We start from the raw sequence: 23,900 nt of genomic DNA, 5'->3' as shown, positions 1-23,900 counted from the left end.
TCAGAGGTTCTCAGCCACCTCCGGACAAAAGACCCAGAGTGGAGGAAGATTCCCCCTCCTCTGATCAGGGCTCCATTATTTCAGAGCACTCTGATTATCAGGAACAGTCTTACTCCCCTTTTGAAGACTCTGATGCAGAGGAGTCTATTCCTTCTGTATCCCCCCCTGAGGATTACTCATTTGGTGAAACTCTGCATACCTTAAGGGAACACTTCCATTGGGAAGGCCAAGATTATTCAGATTCCAAGAAAAGGCTCAGGGAATTTCTTTTGTTACCTCAGCACAGGCCTCTGGCTATACCTCCTGTCCTGGACATCCTAGATGAGGTTTACTCTGAGGCCTGCCTTAACCCGGACTCTCTTCCTCCAGCTCCAGTTAAGCCTGACAGGTACTACAGGGTTCCTGACTCTCACCAATTTCTATACAAAAGACATGCTGCTGACCTAGAAACCATCTCACAGGGGCCCAAGGGAGTTGAGGCCTCCATTGCCAAAAACTCTTTGCCTTCCGAGAGAGATTCCAGATCCTTAGAAAGGTGGGGGGGGGGGAAAGGTACATACCTCTGCTACCTTATCCATGAGGGCCCTAAACTGTCAGTTTCATATGCTAAAATACCAACAGTTTCTGTTATCTCAATTGAAAAGTAAAATGTCACAACCTGAACAACCAGACATGAAGGAGTTGCAGGATTTGATGCATAGTGCAGAACAAGTGGGTAAACATACCTTACAATGTGGTTTTGATGCTCTAGAGGCCTCATGTAGAGCTGCTGTTACAGGCTCAGTCATATGTAGGCATGCCTGGCTCAAGGAACAAGCCTTGCCTGATCATGTCAAAGCTAAATTACTAGAAACCCCTCTTCAAAAGGATGTACTATTTGGGGCAAATGCTGAGGAAGTATTACGGAAAATGGAGGAAAAGGCTAAATCAATGCAAACTGTGAAAGAATTTCTGCAGGTTCAGCCCCCACGTTTTAGTAGAAATTGGCCTTCCAAAAACTGGTCCTTTCCTGCCACAGACAGACCCCAAAGAGGCAGATACAGGCACCCGAGGGGCAGAGGACAATCACAAGGCTCGTACAGAGGCAGACAATGGCAAGCCCCTACACAAAGAGGTGGTGAGGACAACTCGCAATCTTTCAGAAAGCAAACCCAATGACTTTCCCCTTTGCATGCCAACCAGGTCTCAAATGGCAGCCCCCTTAGGAGGAAAGCTGGCACTATTCTCAAAAAATTGGCATGTTGTCACAAAGGACAAATGGATCCTGGACATTATAAACAGAGGCTACAAATTCCATTTTCATACCCTTCCAAAAATGAAAGGCATGCCAAACCTGCCACACAATCAAAGGGCAGAGGTACTAAAGCAAATTTCAGATCTTATAAACATGAAAGCTATTCAAGAGGTACCTACACACGAACAAGGTCAAGGTTTTTATTCCAGGCTATTTCTGGTGCCAAGGAAGGGAAAAGATTGGAGACCTATTTTGGATCTTTCCATCCTAAACACATTCCTACTCGTACCAAAATTCAAGATGCTCACTCTACAGCAACTTCTTCCCATGCTGGGCAAGGAGTCTTTGCTGGTAACATTGGACCTCAAGGAGGCATACCTGCATGTCCCAATCAGACTCTACAGCAACTTCTTCCCATGCTAGGCAAGGAGTCTTGGCTGGTAACATTGGACCCCAAGGAGGCATACCTGCATGTCCCAATCAGACAAGATTGCAGAAGATACCTCAGATTTCTTGCAGGTTCAACACATTATCAATTCTCTGCATTGCCCTTTGGCTTATCTACTGCGCCCAGAGTGTTCACGAAATGCCTGGCATCAGTAATTGCCTACTGCAGACTTCAAGGGATACAAATATACCCTTATTTGGACGACTGCCTGATCCAAGCGGACAGCAAGCACATTCTTCTGAAACATCTGGCTTATGTAATAATGTTATTAAACTCTCTGGGATACACAGTCAACAAAGAGAAATCAAGACTAATACCCTCTCGGAAGATAATTTTCCTGGGTGCCAATTTGGACACAAACACCCAGATGGCCTACCTCACGCCAGAGAAGCAGGGGCAACTAATTAAATATTTCAGAACACTGGCAAATTGCACCAGGCTGACTGCAAGGAAAATCCTGCAGGCTCTGGGATTCATGGCATCTTGCATCTTACTAATCCCATGTGCAAAGCTGCATATGAGAAAACTGCAATGGTACCTAAAAAAACATATGGTCTCAACACAGCCACAGTTTGGAAACAATAATACCACTAATTCCATGTCTGCAAAGGAATTTCTGTGGTGGGCTCAAGCATGTCAAACAAACACAGGTCTTCCATTCAGCAAGCCTCAAGCAAATCAAGTCATCACAACAGACGCCTCGGACTACACCTGGGGGGGGCGCACATGACAGACCGGTGCATTCAGGACAAATGGTCCCAAAAGAAAAGCACCTTCACATCAATCAAAAGAAATGCTAGCAGTAATAAATGCTATTATAGCTTTCAAGGACCTTCTACAACCAGGTCAGCTATTGATAAGAACAGACAACACCACAGTTATGTGGTACATAAACAAGCAGGGAGGAACACATTCTTATCCCCTATGCAGACTGGCCATGTCACTTTGGAACATGGCCATGGACTTCCAAATGGAGCTACAAGCACAGTACTTGCCAGGCAAGGAAAACACGCTGGCAGACAACCTAAGCAGGAATATGACAGATCCACATGAATGGAGGTTGCATCCAAAAGTTTTTACAGAAATAATCCAAGAATGGGGAAGGCCAGACATAGATCTCTTTGCCTCCCACAAAAATCATCAATTGACAAAATTCTGCTCAAGGATCTTCCATCCGAAGGCCTGGAGAGTGGACGCGCTCTCTTTCAGTTGGGCATCAATGACAGTTTATGCCTTCCCACCTCTTCCTCTGCTGCCCAAAGTACTATTGAAGACCAGAGCAGACAGATCAAAGATGATCCTCATTGCTCCGGACTGGCCAAGGCAACACTGGTACCCACTCCTGAGGAGCCTGACGCATTCCCCACCATGGACCCTGCCTCTAATGCCTCTTCTGACTCAGCACAGCTACAAAACTCTTCACAGTCAACTGAAAACACTCAATCTAGCCACATGGAAGATTCCTTAGCATCACAGCAGGTGCTGCTCTCCAAGGAGGTGCAGGATGTCATTTTGGAGGCCAGAAGGCCATCAACTAGAAAAGCTTACTCTGCAAAATGGAAACATTTTTGTGTCTGGAATGAGAAAAAGGGCCAGAGCCCTGGAAAACTGAATTTACCTCAAATACTACAATATTTGGCTGAACTGCTAAGCAATGGACTTTCGTTCTCCTCCATCAAAATCCATGCCTCAGCCATTTCTGCAGAATACAACACTGATCCACCTTTATTCTCTCACCCTCTATTAAGACAGTTCCTCAGAGGGGCTGAAAATCGAAGACCTCCAAGGAAACGACCAATACCTGCTTGGGGTCTTAATTTCATTCTGTAAAAACTGACTTTGCCTCCTTTTGAGCCAGCTGCCTCATCAGATTTACAATATTTGTCCTGGAAAACAGCTTTCCTTCTGGCTATCACTTCAGCTCGTAGAGTTTCAGAACTGCAGGCTCTTATGGCTGTCCAGCCTTTTATCATCTTCCATCAGGACAGAGTTTCTTTACGTACCAACCCGTCCTTTATGCCTAAAGTGGTATCCAGGGTAGCTTTAAATCAGGCCATACATTTACCCACTTTTTATCCTAATCCTCAAAACAAAGGGGAGAGATTACTGCATTCCTTGGACATCCACAGACAACTGCGTTATTATTTGGACAGAACAAAACCTTTCAGAAAATCAGAACAGCTTCTTGTGGCCTATGCGGTAGGAGCTCAAGGAAAGCCAATTTCCAAACAGACAATCTCAAAATGGATAGGCCACTGCATACGCTTTTGCTATTCCTTTCATGGCAAAACTGTACCTACAGGCATTAGAACTCATTCTACCAGGGCCACAGCCACCTCTGCAGCCTTCCTCAGAGGAGTTCCTACCAAGGATATTTTAGAAGCAGCCACTTGGAGTTCTGTGCATACCTTCTCCAAGCACTACAACCTACCATTATACTCCAAATCTAGAGCAGGCTTTGCCACTGCAGTCTTGCAGGGCATTTTGGCTCCTCCTAGTTCCACCTAGTGCCTACCACCCCTTTCTTAGCTTTGGGATTCTACCCATCTGTTATGACTGCAGCTGTATGCACGATGAACATAGTACAGTTTTGTACCTACCATAAATGTAGATGTTCGAGTGCTAATACAGCTGCAGTCCATTCCTCCTCCTTCCCCTCTAGGGGTATTCTTTTATGGTGTATTTGCTTGCAACTACTGGTCTTTGATTATATTGCATTGCATTATTACATAATTTTAAATATTGCCTTCTTTCTGGGGGCACCTGACATCTGGGGCAAGAAAAACTGAAGAAAATGGCGTTGGATGGTTCTTTTATACCCCTGTCGCACTGACGTCAGGGAAGAAGCGACGACAACCGACGCCGGACCTAGACTTTGGAATTCGGCTGACCGAGGACCGCCTGGCAGGAGAACCCATCTGTTATGACTGCAGCTGTATTAGCACTCGAACATCTACATTTATGGTAGGTACAAAACTGTACTTTTCATCTCATTTGCTTGAAACGTAAAATTCTCATCTTCTGTATTGAGTTTGCTAGCCCTTATTAATTGTGCCTTAAGAACACCCTTAAAAGTATGTGGTGCATGCATACTATTTCTTCTAACATACCTGTTAGCATTTACCTCTTTCTAGTTTCTATTTTATTCATTTTCTTGTACAATTGAATGTCTAAAAATACTATACAGTCAGGTGAAGAAACCATTTTAAATTTCAAAAAATCTGTTGTGGCATTTAAAACTCCAGTTCATCATTACTACCATTCCAAATAAAAAAAAACGTCATCTACAAATCTTCTGTAGAATCTAATTTTGTTATTTAGATTATTCCAATTATTTAATACAAAATGCTTCTCCCATTGATATAATACTAAATTTGCATAGGTACTCGCTACTGGGGTCCCCATCGCTACCCCAGTTAGCTGTAAAAATGGTTTCCTATTAAAAATAAAAACATTTTTTGTTAGTACTACTTCAAGAAGCATACAAATATTTTCTACTTCACATGTTTGCATATTAGTTTCAGTACAGAGAAAATTCCTTATTGCATCCAAGCCGTATTCATTTGGGATGACTGTAAATAATGATATATCTAGTGTCACAAATATGAAATTCTCATTAATATTTTGTTCATACCATTTATATAAATCATTCAGGAGATGTGAGGTATCCTTTAAAATGCTTGGGCATTTAATTAAATACTTACCAAGTTGCAATTGCAAATATTTTGAAATAGTTTCTGTTACCCACCCAGCAGAAGCATAAGAAGCTCAGAGTCGGTAACATTTTGAAGTAATGGCAGTTTGCGAATAAACTGTACACAACACACTGACTCTTCCCAAAATGGCAATTCTCTATAGTGCAAGAAACACTCTGTAATGGCAGCACTTTGTGAATAGACACACCCAGCACAAGAAACTTTTCGAAATGGCTATACTTTGACTGCACTTTCACGAAATAGTTGCAATTTGCACACAAATAACTATTCGAAATACATGCACAGTAATAAGCACACACTGTAAGCATTTTACACACTTTGAGATACTTTGAATAGCTTTAGTTATGCCCTTGATACAATACAAAGTCGTAGTTATGACAAAACACAGCAGTTTGCCAAAAAACATGCAGTCGCCTTGCTTTATTTACACTTAATCTGCCCCTTTTGCCCTTGTTATATTCATTTTGTTTGTTTAATCTCTTTTCATGCCCATTGTACTTTTCTTGTGCTTGTTTTACTCTAAACATGCCCGTTTTGCCTTTAAACATACTCATTTGCCCTTCTGTTAATCGTTTCATCAAGCACCTTTACTTTAAACATCTCCCTTAGTAAGCCTTTTGTGTCTCCTGCTTGTTTAATGCGTTTTGTGCCCTTGTACTGCCCTGTTTTGTTCTTTTTATGAAACAAGTTTTGTGGATGTCATTATCTTTGCTTCTTTTCTGGCTCTTTCCTGTGCTTGCTTCTCATAGATTTACCATTACCATCTCTGCAATCCCGGTTCTGACACCATGTCTCTCTCCTACTTTGGACACAATAGAAGAGTCTTCGTGGGTTCTTTTTAAGCAGTTTTATTTTATACAGACCCATCACGATAGAAGGTTACTGACTTTAACTTAAGTAACTTATATACAAACTAACTGCTGTATTCATACCTGCTTTACCCCCTTGCTGCATTCTCAAAATGGCACTAGAAATGGCACATGCTTGATATTTATACGTGCACTCTATCTTTGACATGCTACTTAAAGATACAGTACCTAGCATGTGCTCTGTGATCTACAGCTATATCTGTTTTCTTCTATAAAATATCACAAGTTAGACAGCAAGTGTCACATCAAGACATGATTTCCTATTGAGAAAGCTCTTAGGATTCTGCCTGTATTCTGAGTAACTGATATCCCATACATTTGAAATAAGTTAGAGTTAAATGAGGCACCAACTTTAATAGCATGTCTTTGATAGCCTAACCAATAAAATACTTTTCTATTATCCTTTTATCACCCTGTAATAGTACAGCTAAGTTGCTATATATTTGAGATGCTAGTTTTTTCGTGCTGCTTTTTTACATGGTTTACAGACCACTGTGGGCTGTATCAGTGTTTATTTTCTTAGTGGCAGTTGTCTCATTTCCAGGTGAGGGATAAGTTCCTTGCTCAAGAGAAACAAAGGTAGCTCGAGCTGACTTATGAATATGTGAAAGTGAAAGGAACATAGATTAGAGCCAGACAGTAGGTATTAATGGTAAAATAGCGTTATCAAAGGCAAAAATGATCTGTGTGATATGCTTAACTGAGCTTTTTAAGATCACAGATGTACTCTAAAGTCATAATGTGTGGAGCAAGAAGGAACACGACTCCTGAGTACTGATTACTTGAAACTGTAGTCTTACCTAACCAAAGTTTTAAATTTTCCTTCTTCACTTTTGTCTATCCTAATGTAGAAATGTCTGCATTAATAAGTGTGTTACAGGTTTGTGATTAACAGGCTTCTATTTAAACTTGGACAGAATGAGCATGGTAATTCTACATGAATTCATTTAATCATCTTCTAATCTTCCTTCTGAGAAAAATACTGAGGGAATGGTGATGTCTTTTTCCTGGGAAGTGTCTGTTTCATGTGTAAATTAGTTTGGTATCCAGGATTAAAGCAAAGCAAAGAGCTGAATGACCAAGAAAAGTAGTGATGTCCGTTCACTTATCTTTTTTTAAAGAATATATTTGGTTACTTTTAAATGCCTTTCCTGGGCAATTAGCTTTAATTAGTTTACTTTACTTTATGTAAGCAAAACACTTTTGTATGACCAAGAACAACAATGCTGTAAAATGTTTGGTATTTGTTTCCTTCTAGGTGTGGACACTGTAAGAATCTGGCTCCTACTTGGGATGATCTTTCCAAGAAAGAATTCCCTGGGCTAACAAAAGTCAAGATAGCTAAAGTAGATTGTACTGTTGAACGTTCGTTATGTAATAAATATTCTGTAAGTATGCCTTCTTGTTTAATGTTAAACTTTCATGTATTCCTGTGCTTACATTGTCAATTAAGTTATGTAATAAATATTCCGTAAGTATACCTTCTTGTTTAATGTTAAACTTTCATGTATTCCTGTGCTTACATTGTCCATTAATTTTAGCAAGGAAGCAGAAACAAAGATCTTATAGGTTCATAGGTAGGTACTAGGCTGTTGGCCCTAAGGCCTATATAAGCCTAGCCAAAAGGTACCCTGGCTTTCGCCACCCAAGAAAATTATTTTCCGGTGCCACTGTCGAGCAGAGCCACCAAAATGATCCCCGGGGTGAATTTCCTATCTTGGTTTGCTTGCTATACTAGCAGGTAAGGACAATTACCATAAGTCACACAATTCTCCTGTGTTTAACAGAAAACAGATTGAAACAAATCCTGTGATTTGAGTGTGCTGAGCAGTAGTAAAGCAAAATTTAGATTTTTATAGTAATATTGCCCAGAGTTAATCTGTGGACAGTTGTAAATTCTGTTCTCATCATCTATTCTTATTGTAGAGTGTCTTTTTTTTTTAACCCAGGTTCTAGTCATTAGCTTTATCAACATTTTAAAATGGCTTTAGTAATACAATGACTTGGTTAAGCTTTCTGCCTTATGCTTCTCAGGCTTGAGGTTCATTCCTGACTTCCATTTATCTCTCGTCTGGAGTTTACATGCTAGATCTTGCCCCTCAAGATTCTTACTACCCTAAAAATATGCTGATGTCCTTCAAGGATGCATCTGCAGTCATCACATATGGGTTGTCCTGCCTCAGGCAGCCCTTCGGTCGGCCGGATTCCAAAGTCTGGGTCCGGCGTCGGCTGATGTCGCACCTTCCCCGGCGTCAGTGCGCCTGGGGTATAAAAGCATCAGCCGACGCCATCTTCCTCAGTTTTTCTTGCCCCAGATGCCAGGTGCCCTCTAAGGAAGGCTAAATTTGGAGAGATGCATTTAAAAATCCAAACATGCACAATAATATAAAAACAAATACACCATAATAGATCACCCCAGCTAGCTATAAGAGGGGTAAGTACCCAAGAAATACCACAGAGGGGAAGGAGGGAGGGTAAACCTGACTGCAGATGCATACCTTTCGGACATCTACATTTATGGTAGGTACAGAACTGTAATATGTCCTTCAAGGATGCATCTGCTGTCATCACATATGGGTAGAATACCATAGCCAATCTGGGGGTGGAGGAACTATGCAAAGGATGGTGTAGCTAAAATGCCCTGCAGGACTGCCGTAGCAAAGCCTGCTCTGGATCTGGAATATAAAGGTAAATTGTAATGCTCAGCAAATGTATGCACGGAGCTCCATGTAGCAGCTTCTAAAATGTCCTTGGTGGCCACCCCTCTTAAGAAGGCTGTGGAGGTGGCTCTCGTGGAATGAGGTCTAATGTTAGCTGGCACAGTTTTTCCATGAAAGGAGTAACAAAAACGAATGCAATTCCCAATCCATTTTGAAATTGTCTGTTTGGAAATTGCTTTTCCTTGTGTACCAGCAGCATATGCTACCAACAGCTGGTCAGTTTTTCTGTAACCTTTAGTTCTGTCCAAGTAGTAGCGCAACTGTCTGTGTATGTCCAGGGTGTGCAGAAGTTTCTCCCCTTTGTTTTGTGGATTTGGAAAGAAGGTAGGCAAGTGAATAGCTTGATTTAATGAAACCCTGGATACCACCTTTGGCATAAATGTAGGATTGGTTCTCAATGAAACTCTGTCCTGATGAAAAATAAGAAATGGCTGTACTGCCATAAGGGCCTGTAACTCAGATAGTCTTCTTGCTGAGGTTATGGCCAGAAGGAAGCAGTCTTCAAGACAGGAACTGTAGTTCTGCAGATGCTGCTGGTTCAAAGGGAGGCAGTGTTAGTTTTCCAACACAGTTAATGTCCCAAGTAGGTAGAGGTGGTTTCCTTGGAGGATTGATGTTTTTGATTCCTCTTAGAAACGGTCTTAGGAGAGGATGAGAAGACAGGTGGATCAGTATTGTACTCTGCTGAAATTGCTGAAGCATGAATTTTAATGGAAGAGTAAGACAGACCATTGTGGGACATTTCTGCCAAGTATTCCAGGATATGTGCCATGTTCATCACTGTCGCATCTAGGCCCTTTGTGGTGTTCCAAATGTGAAATCTTTTCCATTTTGCTGAATATGCCTTTCTTGTGGAAGGCGAGCTTCCATAATAATATCTTTCACTCTCTGGGATAGCTTGTCCTGAGGAGGAGTCAAGGTATTTTCCAGGCTGTTAGTTGCAAGGTTTTCAGGTTGGAATGCAGAGTTTTGCAATTGTGCTGTGCCAGTAGAAATGGCCATAGAGGAAGAGGCCATGGTTTCGTGCGTGACAGGCTCTTTAACAGTGGGTACCAGTGCTGTCTTGGCCAGTCCGGAGCTATCAGAATCACTTTTGGCTGCTCTGTCTTGATCTTCAGTAAAACCTTGGTCATTAATGGGAGAGGTGGAAATGCATACACTGTTAGAGTTCTCCAGCTGAAAGAGAGGGCGTCCACTTTCCATGCTTGTGGGTGGTATGTCCTTGAGCAGAATTTCTTCAGTTGATGATTGTGGGGGGAGGCAAAAAGATCTAAGTCCGGCCTCCCCCATGATTGTGTTATCTGTAGAAAGATGTCTGGGTGCAGCATCCATTCGTGTGCATCCATGATATTTCTGCTTGAGCTGTCCGCCAGTATATTGTCTTTCCCTGGCACAAACTGGGATTGTGGCTGTATATTGAGTTTCAAGGAAAGTTCCCATAGATTCATTGCCAGCCTGCAAAGAGGATAGGAATAGGTGCCTCCTTGCTTGTTTATGTACCACATAACCGTGGTGTTGTCTTTCCTTATTAGCAGATGGCCATGATGCAGAAAGGGTTTGAAGGCTTCGACTGCATGCATCACTGCCAGCATTTCCTTTTGGTTTATGTGCATGCGTAGCTCTTTTTGTGACCATAGACCTTGAATGCATCTGCCCACCATGTGCGCTCCCCATCCGTGGTCTGAAGCGTCTGTTGTAATGGTTTGGCTGGCTATTGGTTTGCTGAAAGGCAGACCCCTGTTTGACTGGCTTGCTTGAGCCCACCACAGAAATTCCTTTTGAAGGCATGGAATGAGTGGTATAAAAGTTTCTAGGCTGTGACTGTGCTGAGTCCATAAACTCCTTGGGTACCATTGAAGTTTCCTCATATGTAGTCTTGCTTGCGGAACCAGAAGGATGCAAGAAGCCATGTAACCCAGGGCCTGCAGGATTTTCCTTGCAGTCAGCTGGGTTTGTGTTGTCAGATTTTTGAAGTAATCTGGTAGTTGATTTTGTTTTTCTTCTGTGAGGAAGGCCATTTGGGTGGTTGTATCTAGATCTGCACCCGGAAAGGTTATTCTTTGGGATGGAACAAGTCTTGATTTGTGAAAGTTGACTGTGTATCCCAAGGCCTGAAGTAGGTGGATGGCATAATTCAAGTGTTTTACCAAAGTTTGTTGGCTGTCCGCTTGTATAAGGCAGTCGTCCAGATATGGGTATATTTTAATCCCCTGAAGTCTGCAGTGTGCAATTACTGATGCCAGGCATTTCGTGAATACTCTGGGCGCAGTAGATAAGCCAAAGGGCAATGCTGAGAATTGATAATGCTCTGACCCTGCAAGAAATCTGAGGTGTCTTCTGCAACTTTGTCTGATAGGGACATGCAGGTATGCCTCCTTGAGGTCTAGAGTTACCAGCCAAGACCCCTTGCCCAGCATGGGAAGGAGCTGCTGTAGAGTCAGCATTTTGAACTTTGGCACAATGAGATAAGTATTCAGTGCGGACAAATCGAGAATAGGCCTCCATTGTTTTTCTTTTCTTGGAACAAGGAATAGTCTGGAATAAAATCCTTGGCCTTGTTCTGAGAGAGGAACCTTTTCTATAGCTTTCATTTGCATTAAGCTGGAAATTTGTTTCAAAGCCTCTGCCCTTTGATTCGGTGGCAGGTCCGGCATGCCCTTTCTTTTTGGTAAAGTGTGGAAATGAAACCTGTATCCTTTGTCTATTATTTGTAGTGTCCATTTGTCCCTTGTAATACTGTGCCAATTTTCTGAGAATAATGAAAGCTTTCCGCCCAAAGGTGCTTCCAATTGAGCCCTGGTTGGTGGTGTCAAAGTAAAGTCATTGAGCCTGTCCTTGTGCAGCAGTTGAAGGTCCTGCATTACCTCTCTGGTTGGGAGGCTGCCATTGACGTCCTCTGTAGGAGCCTCTAGCTTGCCCTCTACCTCTGGCACGCCTGTTCTTGCCTCTCTGAAACCTCTCTGTGTCTGGAAAGGACCAATTCTTGGAAGGGCCAATTCCTGCTGAATCTTGGTGGTTGTACTTGGAGAAAATCTTTGACTGTTTGTGCAGATTTTGCCTTTTCTTCAAATTTCATTAGGGCCTCCTGAGCCGTGGAGCCAAATAACTTTTGCTTTTCCAGAGGAGCATCCAGCAGCTTTGCTTTAACATGGTCTGGCAGAGATTGTTCCTTCAGCCAAGCATGCCTACGTATGACTGCGCCAGTCATAGCTGACCTACATGAAGCTTCCAATGCATCATAACCACATTGCAAGAAATGGTTGCTAACCTGTTGTGAGTTATGTACCAGATCCTGAAATGACTTGCGGTCTAGGGGGTCAGGTGAAGACAGTTTTTTATGCAATTCATCTAAGAAATACTCTTGGTACTGTATCATATGAAATTGACAATTTAATGCCCTCATAGAAAGAGTAGCAGAAGTATACACTTTTTTACCCCATCTCTCTAAAGCTCTGGACTCCCTTTCAGAGGGGAGAGGATTTTTAGCAGTGGCAGCTGCAACCCATTTAGGGCCCTGGGAAATAGTTTCTGGATCAGCAGAGTGGGCCTTGTAAAGGTAAAGATGCGAGTCCGGGACCCTGTAGTACCTATCTGGTTTGGCAGGAGCCGGAGGGAGAGAATCAGGGGTTGTGCTAGAGTCAGAGTACACATCATCAATGACATTCAAAACAGGAGGAATAGCTAAAGGCCTATGCTGAGGCAAATGTAAAAAGGTCCTTAATCTTTTCCTGGAATCAGAATTCCTGGCCCTGCCATTGGAAATGCTCTCTCATGGTGTGTAGTGTCTCCCCAAAGGAAAACTCTTCAGGAGGGGAGGCCGAGGGAATAGATTCCTCTGCATCAGAATCCTCATAGGCCGAAAAAGCCTCCTCCTGGTGGTCCGAGAGAGTAGAGCCATCAGAGGCTTCATCTGAGGAGTGGCGATCAGAGGGCTCAACCCTGGGCATTTTATTTGGAGGTGGTTGAGACCCCCTGTCCGGATGAGGTTGAGAGCCCCTAATTAAGGAGATGAGATCCTCTGCTAAGCTTAGAATCTGTGAACCAGTAGAGGGTCCCTGAGGGATAACCTTGGGAGGCAAAGCTTTTGAGAGTTTAGCAGCTTTAGCCCTGGAGAATGCCTTAATGGACATGGATGCAGGAGGCCTGGCTGCACCACGTGCTGGTGTAGATTTGTCTAAAGGAATGGTGTCGGAAGGTTCCAGGACACCAGTTTCTGTTGGAAATTCAATAATCTACTCAGCCGGGCCTCGGGACGAGGTAGTCGGTTGGCGGTTTGGTAATTGGAAGTACCAAGGACTCTGTTTCAACGAGACACTCGCGGTAGGCCTGGCCATGGTTTCAGCGAAACCGGCCAGCGTGTGTCGGTCCTTGTCCTTCCGTTCTTAACTAAATGAGAAGTCGGAGTCTCCGGCGGCATCTTATGAAAAACTAGCCCCAAAAATTCCTCTGCAAACTCCGCCCGGCGTCTAAGAGTCGTCGGTTGAAGGAAGCACAGGCTGAACAGGCCGAGACGTCGTGGTCTGGGCCTAGACAGGGTAGGCAGTAAGAGTGGAAATCCTTATGAGGTATTTGTTTCCCACAAGTTAAAGAATTATTAACTTTATCTGACATCGGCTGAGGCAAGAAAGAGTCCCCAGGGTGCCAGCTTTGAAGTCTTCGGTAGCTAAATTACAGGAGCTGGCCGACCGGCACTTGCGAACTGCTTCTTCTTCAGGCACCACGCGGCAAGAAAGACTGAGAAAGATGGCGTCGGCTGATGCTTTTATACCCCAGGCGCTCTGACGTCGGGGAAGGTGCGACATCAGCCGGACCCAGACTTTGGAATCCGGCCGACCGAAGGGCTGCCTGAGGCAGGACAACCCATATGTGATGACTGCAGATGCATACCTATCGGACATCTACATTTATGGTAGGTACAAGACTACTTTCAAGTTGCTTGCATAACTTAGTTTTTTGTGTACCCGTGCACATATGGATGAGTATGCATGTGTGAGCATGCTCACATGTATAAAAGCTTGTGGGTCCCTTTAATTTGCTTAACAAATGCGTACAAATCAAAATAAAGTATGTAGGCTACTGTAGCTTCACACCTGTCGAGTTAAAGGTAGGTACAGCAACTCAAAATGATTATAAGGCTAAACTTAGTGTCTATCTGCTATGATAATGACCCAGGATGGAATAGAAACTGAAGTGCCAGAAGGCTGATCAGGAAGGGATAAAAAGGATTGGCTTTGTCCTTGTTTGGTGCTGCACTATTGCCATTGGTAGAAATTAGGGGATTGTTGGGAATTTACAAGACAAAGGCAGCAGGGTGTTGCAGAACCATGCAGAAGTGAGACAAACCATGGATCTAATATTATCAAGTGCATCTGCTTCAGCTTTGATAGCTGCAGACAGCAGTCATCTTAGTACCTGCCAATGTCAGCTGATTTTTCTCACTCCCATAATGCACCACCCCCCCTTTGTAAATTGGGTTTGCTATGGATCAAGCTGCATTTCTAGAATACTCCCAAGGTTATCTGTTTTTTCATATTTTTTGTATAAACTAATTCCATACGTTCAGAAGTGTGTTGATTTGCTGTAGTTAGGAAAAAGTTGCTTTATCTCCCCCCTGCTATCATATAAACGAGATATGGCTTCAGCCTGTTGCTGTTTTTTTTTTTAAGTATTTGGTAGTTTTCTGATAGGATGGAAAAAAATAAGGGAAAGGTCTCAGGCTTTAAATTTTGCAGTAAGTCTCACCATAAAATACCACCTCACCCCACCATCACCAGGACGCATACAGAGTTTGGGTCATGTGCCTTGGGAACAATAAACAATATCTGGTTGCAGAGTATGATTATTTGTCATGACTTCAGCTCAAGACCTTATCAGGAAACGTGAGTAAAATTAATTTAAAAGATTTTTGCCCTACTGAGTGAATACGGGGGATATTGGGATGTTAGGGATATCGATAGGTATTTCATCTCCCACCCCTACGATCCCAAAGGAGAGAGTTTCCTTGACACCAAGTAGGCTTCCATCTCAAGGGTTTCAGAGTTGGTGTACTAACTTGCAAAAGTACCCTTTTCAGAGGAGGCCGAGTAATTTCTTCTCAGGGACAGAATATTCCAGGTATTTGGAAGATGAGGCCTTTCTCTTCCCTTTAATTGCATTTGGCCAGGTTTCATCATAGCAACTCTCCATTTGGATTGGAATAGGATGATGAAGATGCTAGTCAAGACTCAAAGATGAGCATCTTCTCTTCCTTGTCAGTCTGTGGGGTAGCTAGAAAAAGGAATATGCAGTCTTTTGTTACTCTTTTCCCAGGTTCCTTTGAGCCTGGGTGTTTCACAGCTGACAGTACTGCAGAAGAATTCAGCATCAACCTTAATAAGATTCTTCTCTGTGACATGGCTGCTATCTGTACTGGAAACCCAGTGTGCTAGCTCGTAATGCTGGTCATTTGATGCAGTTGTTAGCTCTTATACCACGTATACCTCTGTATCAACCCCTTAGTTTTCAAGGCCTCAGCATCAACATTAGTACCAAGACTTGGCCACTCAGCATAGCCATCAGTCTCCTGGGCTTTGATGTTGACTGGGAAACAAGCTCTTCATTTATGACTTTTTTGTTGTCATTGGCTGGGGGAGAGAAGTCTGTACACATGCAATCACAGGTGTTTGGTTGAGCTCCAGAAGTCCACATCCACTTCAGCTTTACCCCGGCATGGCCTTCATCTGGTTGTCTTGGTCCTTTCATCCTCATCCCAGAGACACAGATGCCTGAGAAGCTGCCATAGTTCCATGGTTTCTGGATCAGAGACCTCTCCCAACCATTTAGATGAGTTTTGTGCAGGTATGGCCAGAGAAAGATGTGCAAAAGGAGGCATTTATATTCTGAATCTCTCATTCTGGACACTGATCTTGACCAGGCTGACCACCCCATGTCCAAAATGGGTGCCATCCTAGTGGCAAAACCATGAATTCCATAATCATCCTTTGGAAAACCAGCTCCAAAATCCTTGAGGACTTGTCTGACTGTCCCCTCTGGAGGTAGTCAGTGTCTGAACTCACTGCAACTGTTTGTGTGGGAGGCCATCATGCAAAGACAGGTGCATAAGGGCACTAGCTGGACACTCCAAGACTCAATTTCTGTCCTCCCAAAGCCAAATTCTCTTTCTGACATCTCGCCAGTCAGAAGGTGGCAACCAGAGTCAAGGTTACAAACTTGTTAGTAATAAGACATCCAAGAGGTCTTACCAGTTCAGAACGGTTCGGGGTTTATTCAAGACTTTTTTTTTTGTTTAAGAAGACAAAGTACTTCAGGCCCATTCTAGATTTAAGTGGCCTAAATCAGTGCATAGCAAAAAAGAAGAAAAAAAAGTTCAGATGGTCATGGTGTCATTGTTCCTTCTGTGTCTGCAGAAAGATGAATGAGTGTGCCCTTTGCACTCCAGGAATTGTACTTTCATATTACAGTAGCAAAGGCACCCAGGTGATTCCTGTGTTTCAGGGTTAAGAGCCAGTCATTGTAATTCAAACCACACGCATTTTGGTCTCACCACAGCCCCTAGGATATTTATATATGCATGACTGATGTTACAGTTCACTTCAGATTGCAGGAAATCAGTGTTTTTGCCTGTCATTTTTACCTGTTTGGATGACCGTTTCCTAACTGCCCCCACAAAAGTCATTGATTCGAAAAAGGAACTACTAACTGCAACTGTTCCTGTAGAGATGTCGGCGAGTGCTGCAGAGTCTTAATTGAAGCTAGTGCAACCCATATTGGCTTGGTTACACCTGAATACAGAATACAGTTATGCTTAGCTAGTCTGGCCCTGGACAGAATTTCTGTTCTCTAGTCAGCTGTTCAGACTCTACTGACAGTAACGTTGGTGGCCTTATGCCTCAGTACTTGGGCTGATGGCAACCTCCATATTTCTAGCTCATTACTGCAAATACCACTTGAAGGTCCTTCATTTGTTAAAATTGCAGTAGTTACAGCTGTCAGATGGTGTCTCCAAGTATTCCTTCTGCACCTTTGCTGATGGCAATGCACACAAATCCCATCTAAGAGTCAGCATTGTAGTATGAGGTATAAAGCCATAACTGTGACCAAAGCAAATAAGGTTCGATTAGTAGCCCCAGCACTGTAGGAGCCAATGAGAGGAATGAAAGCTGGAGCCTACTCTCCTCCCTCAGTGGGGAGGAATGGGGGGGGGCATATCAGGAGAAATGTAATTGCCATCCTGCCAGCTGTAATACCATAAGACATGGTTAAGTGCTTGTTTGGCTGGTATTGGTATGAGGGCAGGCCCAGTTGGATGATGCGTCACAGAGAAGGTGAGGTGTAGTTTCTTGCTTCCAATTACATACCCTTAAGGGAGCCATGTTACCATTAATGTGGGACATTTGCCTGAGTGTTTCGTTGTACTCCCCTTATGCATAGTATATAAGAAGGTAGCATGCCAGGTAGTTAAAAATATATAGAAATATCCTGTAACTTTCAGTATGGCTGGCTCATCCCAGTCAGCTCAACCCTTGTCATTGGTGATAAGGGAACAAGTATAGAAAGTTGGTGGCTGGGTGGAATTAGTAGGTGAGGCTGGGGAGCCAAAAAAACAAGAACTATGTCAAAGCTGCACCTTTGCTCATGCCACTAGCATGGATGCTTCTGCCCTGGGATGAAGATACATTTTTAAGGTACACAATCCAAGGAACATGGTCAGTTCTGCAAGGGTCTCCTTGCACATCAGTGTCCTGGAAGTAAGGACTATTTTGGCATTGCAGGAACTTCAGGACCTCCTTCCCAATGCAGTTACCTTCCACTGCAATAGTATAAGAATGGTGTCTTCAAGAGGGGAAATCTGTTCCTGTCCCCATCCCCTAGTTGAGAGGCCTTGAGGTTATGGGAATAAATTGTTTGAAGTAATTGTTTTGTCACAGTGATGAATATCTGGGAAAGGTCAACACTATTAAGGACAAGCTCAGTCAGCATTTACTGATGCCTCACAAGTGGTCATTAAGTCATTTGTCAGCAGTTGTGATCTTTTTTCTCACTGGTCCAAGCCATGCTTTGACTTCTTGCATGTTTCAACTTCAGGTGCACCTGATATTTTTCCTTTATACTTCCTCAGGGTCAGACTGAGTCATTCTGTTCATCAGTGGTTTGTCTCATTTTCCTCCTGATCATGATATTTTTGTTAACAAAAAAAAAGAAAAAAAAACAGGACAAAGCCAAGATCATTCCACTAGCCACTTTATTTACCCCAGCAAGTGTTCCCTCTTTTGTGACCTTTCCTTCTGGTAGAGCGCCTTACTTGACAAATGTCTACTAGTTCACTTGTCAGAGAAGACACATCCAGGCCTTCAGTCTCTCATATTGGCATGATAATTTCTCCAATTCCATTAATGACTGGCATCCAGCATATCCAGCTAGAGTGGCCCTGATCCTTAAATCTGTAGAAAAATAAAGGTGCAGAAGGGTAAATGGATAAAGCTTTCCCTGTTAGCAACTAAATTGAGGGTTTATGTTTATTCTGCCCGTCCTATTTTTTTTTCTAGCCAATATTTTGTTCTAGGTTCTAGTTATTCATCTGTAATTCTTAATTTGTCAGCCATTTCTAATTCTCATTAAGGACTATATTCGTCTTGTTGAACATCCTTGAAGGTCTATAAAGCATTTTTAAGAGGTGCTTTATTGATTAGATCTACCATTAGAGAGTTTCTCGTTGGGATCCGTTTCTTATTGGACATGTTCTTTGCCACCATTTTTCTGTGTGCTTTATCCCTTTCTGCCTTGCTAGCCATCTAGCTAACCCCAACTGGACTTAGTCAATTTGCCCCCTATTGGAGGGGACCTGTGTCCTCCTGGTCTGCTAGGGCAAAAGCCCATCTAGAAGAGCCATCATACAGGCAGACATCACTTTGCTGGGATTGCAAGCAAGGATGCATTGAGGGCATTTTTTAGTGTAATCCCTTCTACTTTACTGAAAGTAAATTATTCCCATTTGTCAGTAGTGCAGGAGATGGCCCACTTTCCAGAATGTGTGTTTTTGTCCACTTATTGACCTTTGCATCAGTACTGTCCTGAAGAGACTCTTATGGCCTACACCGATTAGTCCTTGATGAATTTGCAGCTTATGAGTAGTTCCCTCTAGTTGGTCAAGGGTTGCAAATTGGTTCCTAGCAGGAATTTGCTCTTCATGGTGCCCTCAGAGTCCACAGCCTTTCAAGGTGCTTGCTACTCTTGCAAAACCTGATGAGCATACATCTGTAAGCCCTGTTGTGGGGTGACCTGCTTTTGCAAGCCATACCTGGGAATTCCTAGTGGAGAAACTTCTCAGCAGTATTCCCCACTTTCGTTGTAGTCTCTTAGATGTTATGTTGTCCTGTCTCGCCTTCATTCTATACTGGTTGGGTTCCTCGGCCTAATTAAAAAGCTCGAGAGCTTCCAGTGGCTCGAGGCTATGCCCTATCCCATGAAAGATGCTCAGGGAAGATTACCCAGATCTCATTTGCCGCTCAAGCACATCGGGTGACTTCTGGCTGGCTCTTGGCTAAGTTTTCTTCCTTTTTGTATATTTGTATTAACCATTGAAATTTTTGATAGTTAAACTCTGGTTAGGCATTTGTTAGCCTCTTAAGGGTTTCTTGTCTGTTTCTCCATCCCTTTGTGCTGTTGGCTGTCGTACATTTCTCGTCAGGCCTTCCTGTTTGTATTGTCGTAGTTCCCTATCCCTTGCCACAAGCTTGTTTTAGAGAGCTTCCCTTCCCCTCATGGAGATCGTTTAAGTTAGAGGGCTCCTAGGGGCCCATTTAACTTAGAGGGCCGCTTCCCTTACATTCCTGTTTGTGTTCTTTAGTCGCAAGGAGAATCCATTATTTTCAGTATTACCTCCTGCTTGTTGATTGTGCATTGTTCAAGTCAAGAGTATTTCGTGGTCTAGTTAGTGTGGTGTGTTTTTGCCTTGACTTTGCTTATGTTTTCTTTGCTAGCTTCTTGGTTGAAGCTGTAGTTATTTATATTATATAGTTTCATATTCCTTGTTGGACTGACCTGTCTAATGTAGGAGATTGCTTGTTTTCAGTTTTACTTTGTGAGGTAAAGATTAAAAAAAAAAATTCAGACTAGTTCTGATGTTCGCCATGTTTCGTTGTTGCAGTCATCACATTTGGGTTATCTGCTTGCAGTAGGTAGTCAGGGGTATGAAACATGCAGCCGATGCCATTACATCAGTTTTAGATGTGTGTGTGTGTGTGTGTGTGTGTGTGTATGTATGTATATTGGTATATGTATGTATGTATATATATATATATATATATATATATATATATATATATATATATATATATATATATATATATATATGTATATATATATATATATATATGTATATATATATATATATATGTATATATATATATATATATATATATATATATATATATATATATATATATATATATATGTATATATATATAGCAAATACACCAAAGCTTTTAAGCATAGTAAAGGAGGGGGCTTCGTACACCGGCGCTGGCAAAAATTCTGACAACTCCAATCCATAAGGAACCAGAGCCGACTAAGGCACCATCCCCTTCTTTGATTCCTCCTCCGACCCGATCGGTGGCTTCAGAGCCTGAGGGCTCGTGCCCGATAGTAGTTGGAACCGAGACCTCCTACAGGATCGTGTGTTCCGATATCTGTTCTGACTACCTCAGTTCCATCAGAATCTAGGGAGTCTAGGAGCTGATGCTCTCCCATCGGGTTTGAGGAGGGCAGTCTGATCGGACAGCTGTCCAAGCCGGTTCTACTTCTCTGGAATTTGGGGTTTGAGATTAGCTCATACATCGGCTTCAGAGCCAACCACTCTGCTTCGGGGCCGGTCTCTCAGTTCTTCGGTACCAGGGACAACCTCGGAGTGGGGTAAGGGGGCTTTTGAGCTAATGGACGGTGTACCGTCACCTCTGACAGCTCCACTCTTAGGTTCAAGTACTCTTGCTCCAAAAGTGCCACTGTCTGTCTCTGCATCATCGCCCCCCCAAGTGCAGAGACCCTGAGCCCTTGAAGCCCCTGCAGGGTGAGACCATCTCTTCCAAAACTTCACCAAAGTTACCCCTCTGAGGAGGTCCCTCGGAAGTGATTGTGTAAGAGGAAGCACATTGACTCCTCGGATGAGTCTTATCACCTCAGACACTGACCTGAATGATTCGGAAGGGTCACCCCGGTCCCCCTCAGAAGATGTCTCCTTTGCAGACATCCTGGAGATTCTGAAATAAAGGGGTAGTGGTAAGCCCACCAGTCCTTCTGAGAACGAGTCAGTATACCTGGAAGCTTTTGGGTCTCGCTGTACCACATCTTGGGTGTCTCTGCATTTTGACCAATTAATGAATGTTGTTGCTCAAAAGGCATGGGGCTCTGCAGATACAGTGGGGCCTGATGTTCATCGTGCATACAGCTGCAGTAATGACAGATGGGTTTTCAGCCGTCAGGCGGTCCCTCGGTCGGCCGAATTCCAAAGTCTTGGTCCGGCGTCGGTTGTTGTCGCTTACTCTTCTGACGTCAGGAAGGCCAGAGTATATAAGACACAGCCGACGCCATGTTCTTCAGTCTTTTTTGCCGCGCGGTGCCCGAAGCAGAAGCAGTTCGCAAGTGCTGGTCGGCCAGCTCCTGAATTACGAAAATATTTGGAACCGAAGTCTTCATTAAAGCTAAGTACCCCGTTGCGGAATCTTTTCTTGCCTCAGACCGATGTCAGAAAAAGTTAATAATTGTATTTCTTGTGGGAAGCAAATACTGCATAAGGATTTCCATTCCCTCTGCATACCTTGTTTGGGCCCAGACCACGACGTCTCGGGCTTTCGCTTTTGCGCTACCTTCAATAAACGCACTATCAAGCGTCGGGCGGAGTTCGCCCAACACTTTTTCAGTAAAGCTTTTGATTATAAAATGTCGTCGGACACTCCGACTACCGCTTTACCCAAAAAACGCAAGGAAAAGGACCGACATGCGAGGTCCGCGGCCTCCACCGACACCACGCCGAAACAGGCTCCACGTGGTCCGGTTCTCAGTGAGACGCCTTTGCAGTCCCTGACTACCGACGACACTCCTTCGGCGGTGTCTTCTGTACCCGAGACCGCTGGGTCATCGGCCCTTTCCCAAACTACAACCGAAGCTCCAGCTTATACCGAGCCTACTAATGTGGACAGATCGACATCCACTCAGGGTGTATTTAGACCTTCAACCTCCTTCTGTATTAAGGCCTTTACCAAATCCAAAGCAGCCAGGCATCATACTAGGCCTGCTGCACAAGGCCCATCTCCTGGACCCATGCCTAAGAAACAGATGCTTAAAATGGCTGAGGATCTTATTACTCTTATCAGAGGTTCTCAACCCCCTCCTGACAAGAGACCCAGAGTGGAGGAAGAATCCCCCTCTTCGGATCAGGGATCCATTATGTCAGAGCATTCCGATGCTGAGGAGCACTCTTATTCCCCTTTTGAGGATTCGGATGCTGAGCAGTCTATTCCGTCTGTATCCCCTGAGGATTTCTCTTTGGGAAACCTTACACACACTGAGGGAACACTTCCATTGGGAAGGCCAAGACTTTTCAGACTCCAAGAAAGGCTTAGGGAATTTCTTTGGTTACCTCAGCACAGACCCCTGGCTATTCCCCCTGTCTTGGAGGTACTGGATGATGTCTATTCGGAGGCTTGTTTAAATCCGGATTCACTGCCTCCTGCACCGGTTAAGCCTGATAGATATTACAGAGTACCCAGTTCTCACCATTTTCTTTATAAAGGCCATAATGCTGACCCTGAAACCATTTCACAAGGCCCTAAGGGAATAAAGGCCTCCACTTCCAAGAATCCATTACCTGCAGAAAGGGAATCTAGATCCCTTGAAAGGTGGGGTAAGAAGGTTTATACCTCGGCCACCCTTGCCATGAGGGCCTTAAACTGCCAGTTTCATATGATTAAATACCAACAGTTCCTGTTATCACAATTAAAAAACAAAATGTCTCAACCTGAACAACCAGATTTAAAAGAGTTACAGGATATGATGCATAGTGCAGAACAAGTGGGTAAACACACTTTACAATGTGGTTATGATGCCCTAGAGGCCTCCAGTAGAGCGGCTGCTACAGGATCAGTCATTCGCAGACATTCCTGGCTTAGAGAACAAAATCTGCCTGAACATGTGAAAGCAAAACTTCTTGATGCACCTTTACAGAAGGATGTTCTTTTTGGTACCAATGCTGAGGATATATTACGAAAAATGGAAGAGAAAGCCAAATCTATGCAGACTGTCAAAGCTTTCTTACAGGTTCAGCCACCACGATTAACAGGAATTGGCCATCAAAAAACTGGTCCTTTCCAGCCACTGACAAGCCCCAAAGAGGCAGATACAGACGCGGAAGGGGCAGAGGGCAATCACAAGGGCCTTATAGAGGCAGACAATGGCAATCACCAGCACCAAGAGGTGGTGAAGACAGTGCACAACAATACAGGAAGCAAACTCAATGACTCCCTCATTTCCATGCCAAGCAAGTCTCAACTGGCAGCACCTTTGGGAGGAAAACTAGCATTATTTGCAAGCAATTGGCATATTGTCACAACAGACAAATGGATACTGGACATTATAAACAGAGGCTACAAATTTCAATTTCACACTCTTCCAAAAATGAGAGGCATGCCAAACCTACCACAAAATCAAAGGGTAGAGGCACAACTGCAAATTTCAAAGCTCCTAAACATGAGGGCTATACAAAAGGTACCTACGCACCAGCAAGGCCAAGGTTTTATTCAAGGCTTTTCCTGGTACCAAGAAAAGGAACGACTGGAGACCCATTCTGGACTTATCAATACTAAACACATTTCTACTGCACCAAAATTCAAGATGCTCACATTACAGCAACTTCTTCCCATG

General features: G+C 43.4%; 1 protein-coding gene across 1 annotated transcript in view; it reads left to right on the top strand.

Annotated features, from left to right (window-relative positions):
• The window catches only part of TXNDC5 (thioredoxin domain containing 5), a 600,564-nt gene that overhangs the window by 497,817 nt on the left and 78,847 nt on the right, over positions 1-23,900 (top strand). Inside the window, exon 9 of the mRNA XM_044065418.1 lies at positions 7,526-7,655. Within this exon, the coding sequence (XP_043921353.1) occupies positions 7,526-7,655 (130 nt within the window). The remainder of the gene's footprint in view (positions 1-7,525; positions 7,656-23,900) is intronic.

This window comes from Protopterus annectens, chromosome 3.part0 (assembly GCF_019279795.1).
Source record: "Protopterus annectens isolate FY-2018-M chromosome 3.part0, PAN1.0, whole genome shotgun sequence".
Lineage (NCBI taxonomy): Eukaryota > Metazoa > Chordata > Ceratodontiformes > Protopteridae > Protopterus > Protopterus annectens.
Note: the sequence above shows the minus strand (reverse complement) of the source record. Positions and strands in the feature narration are given on the sequence as shown.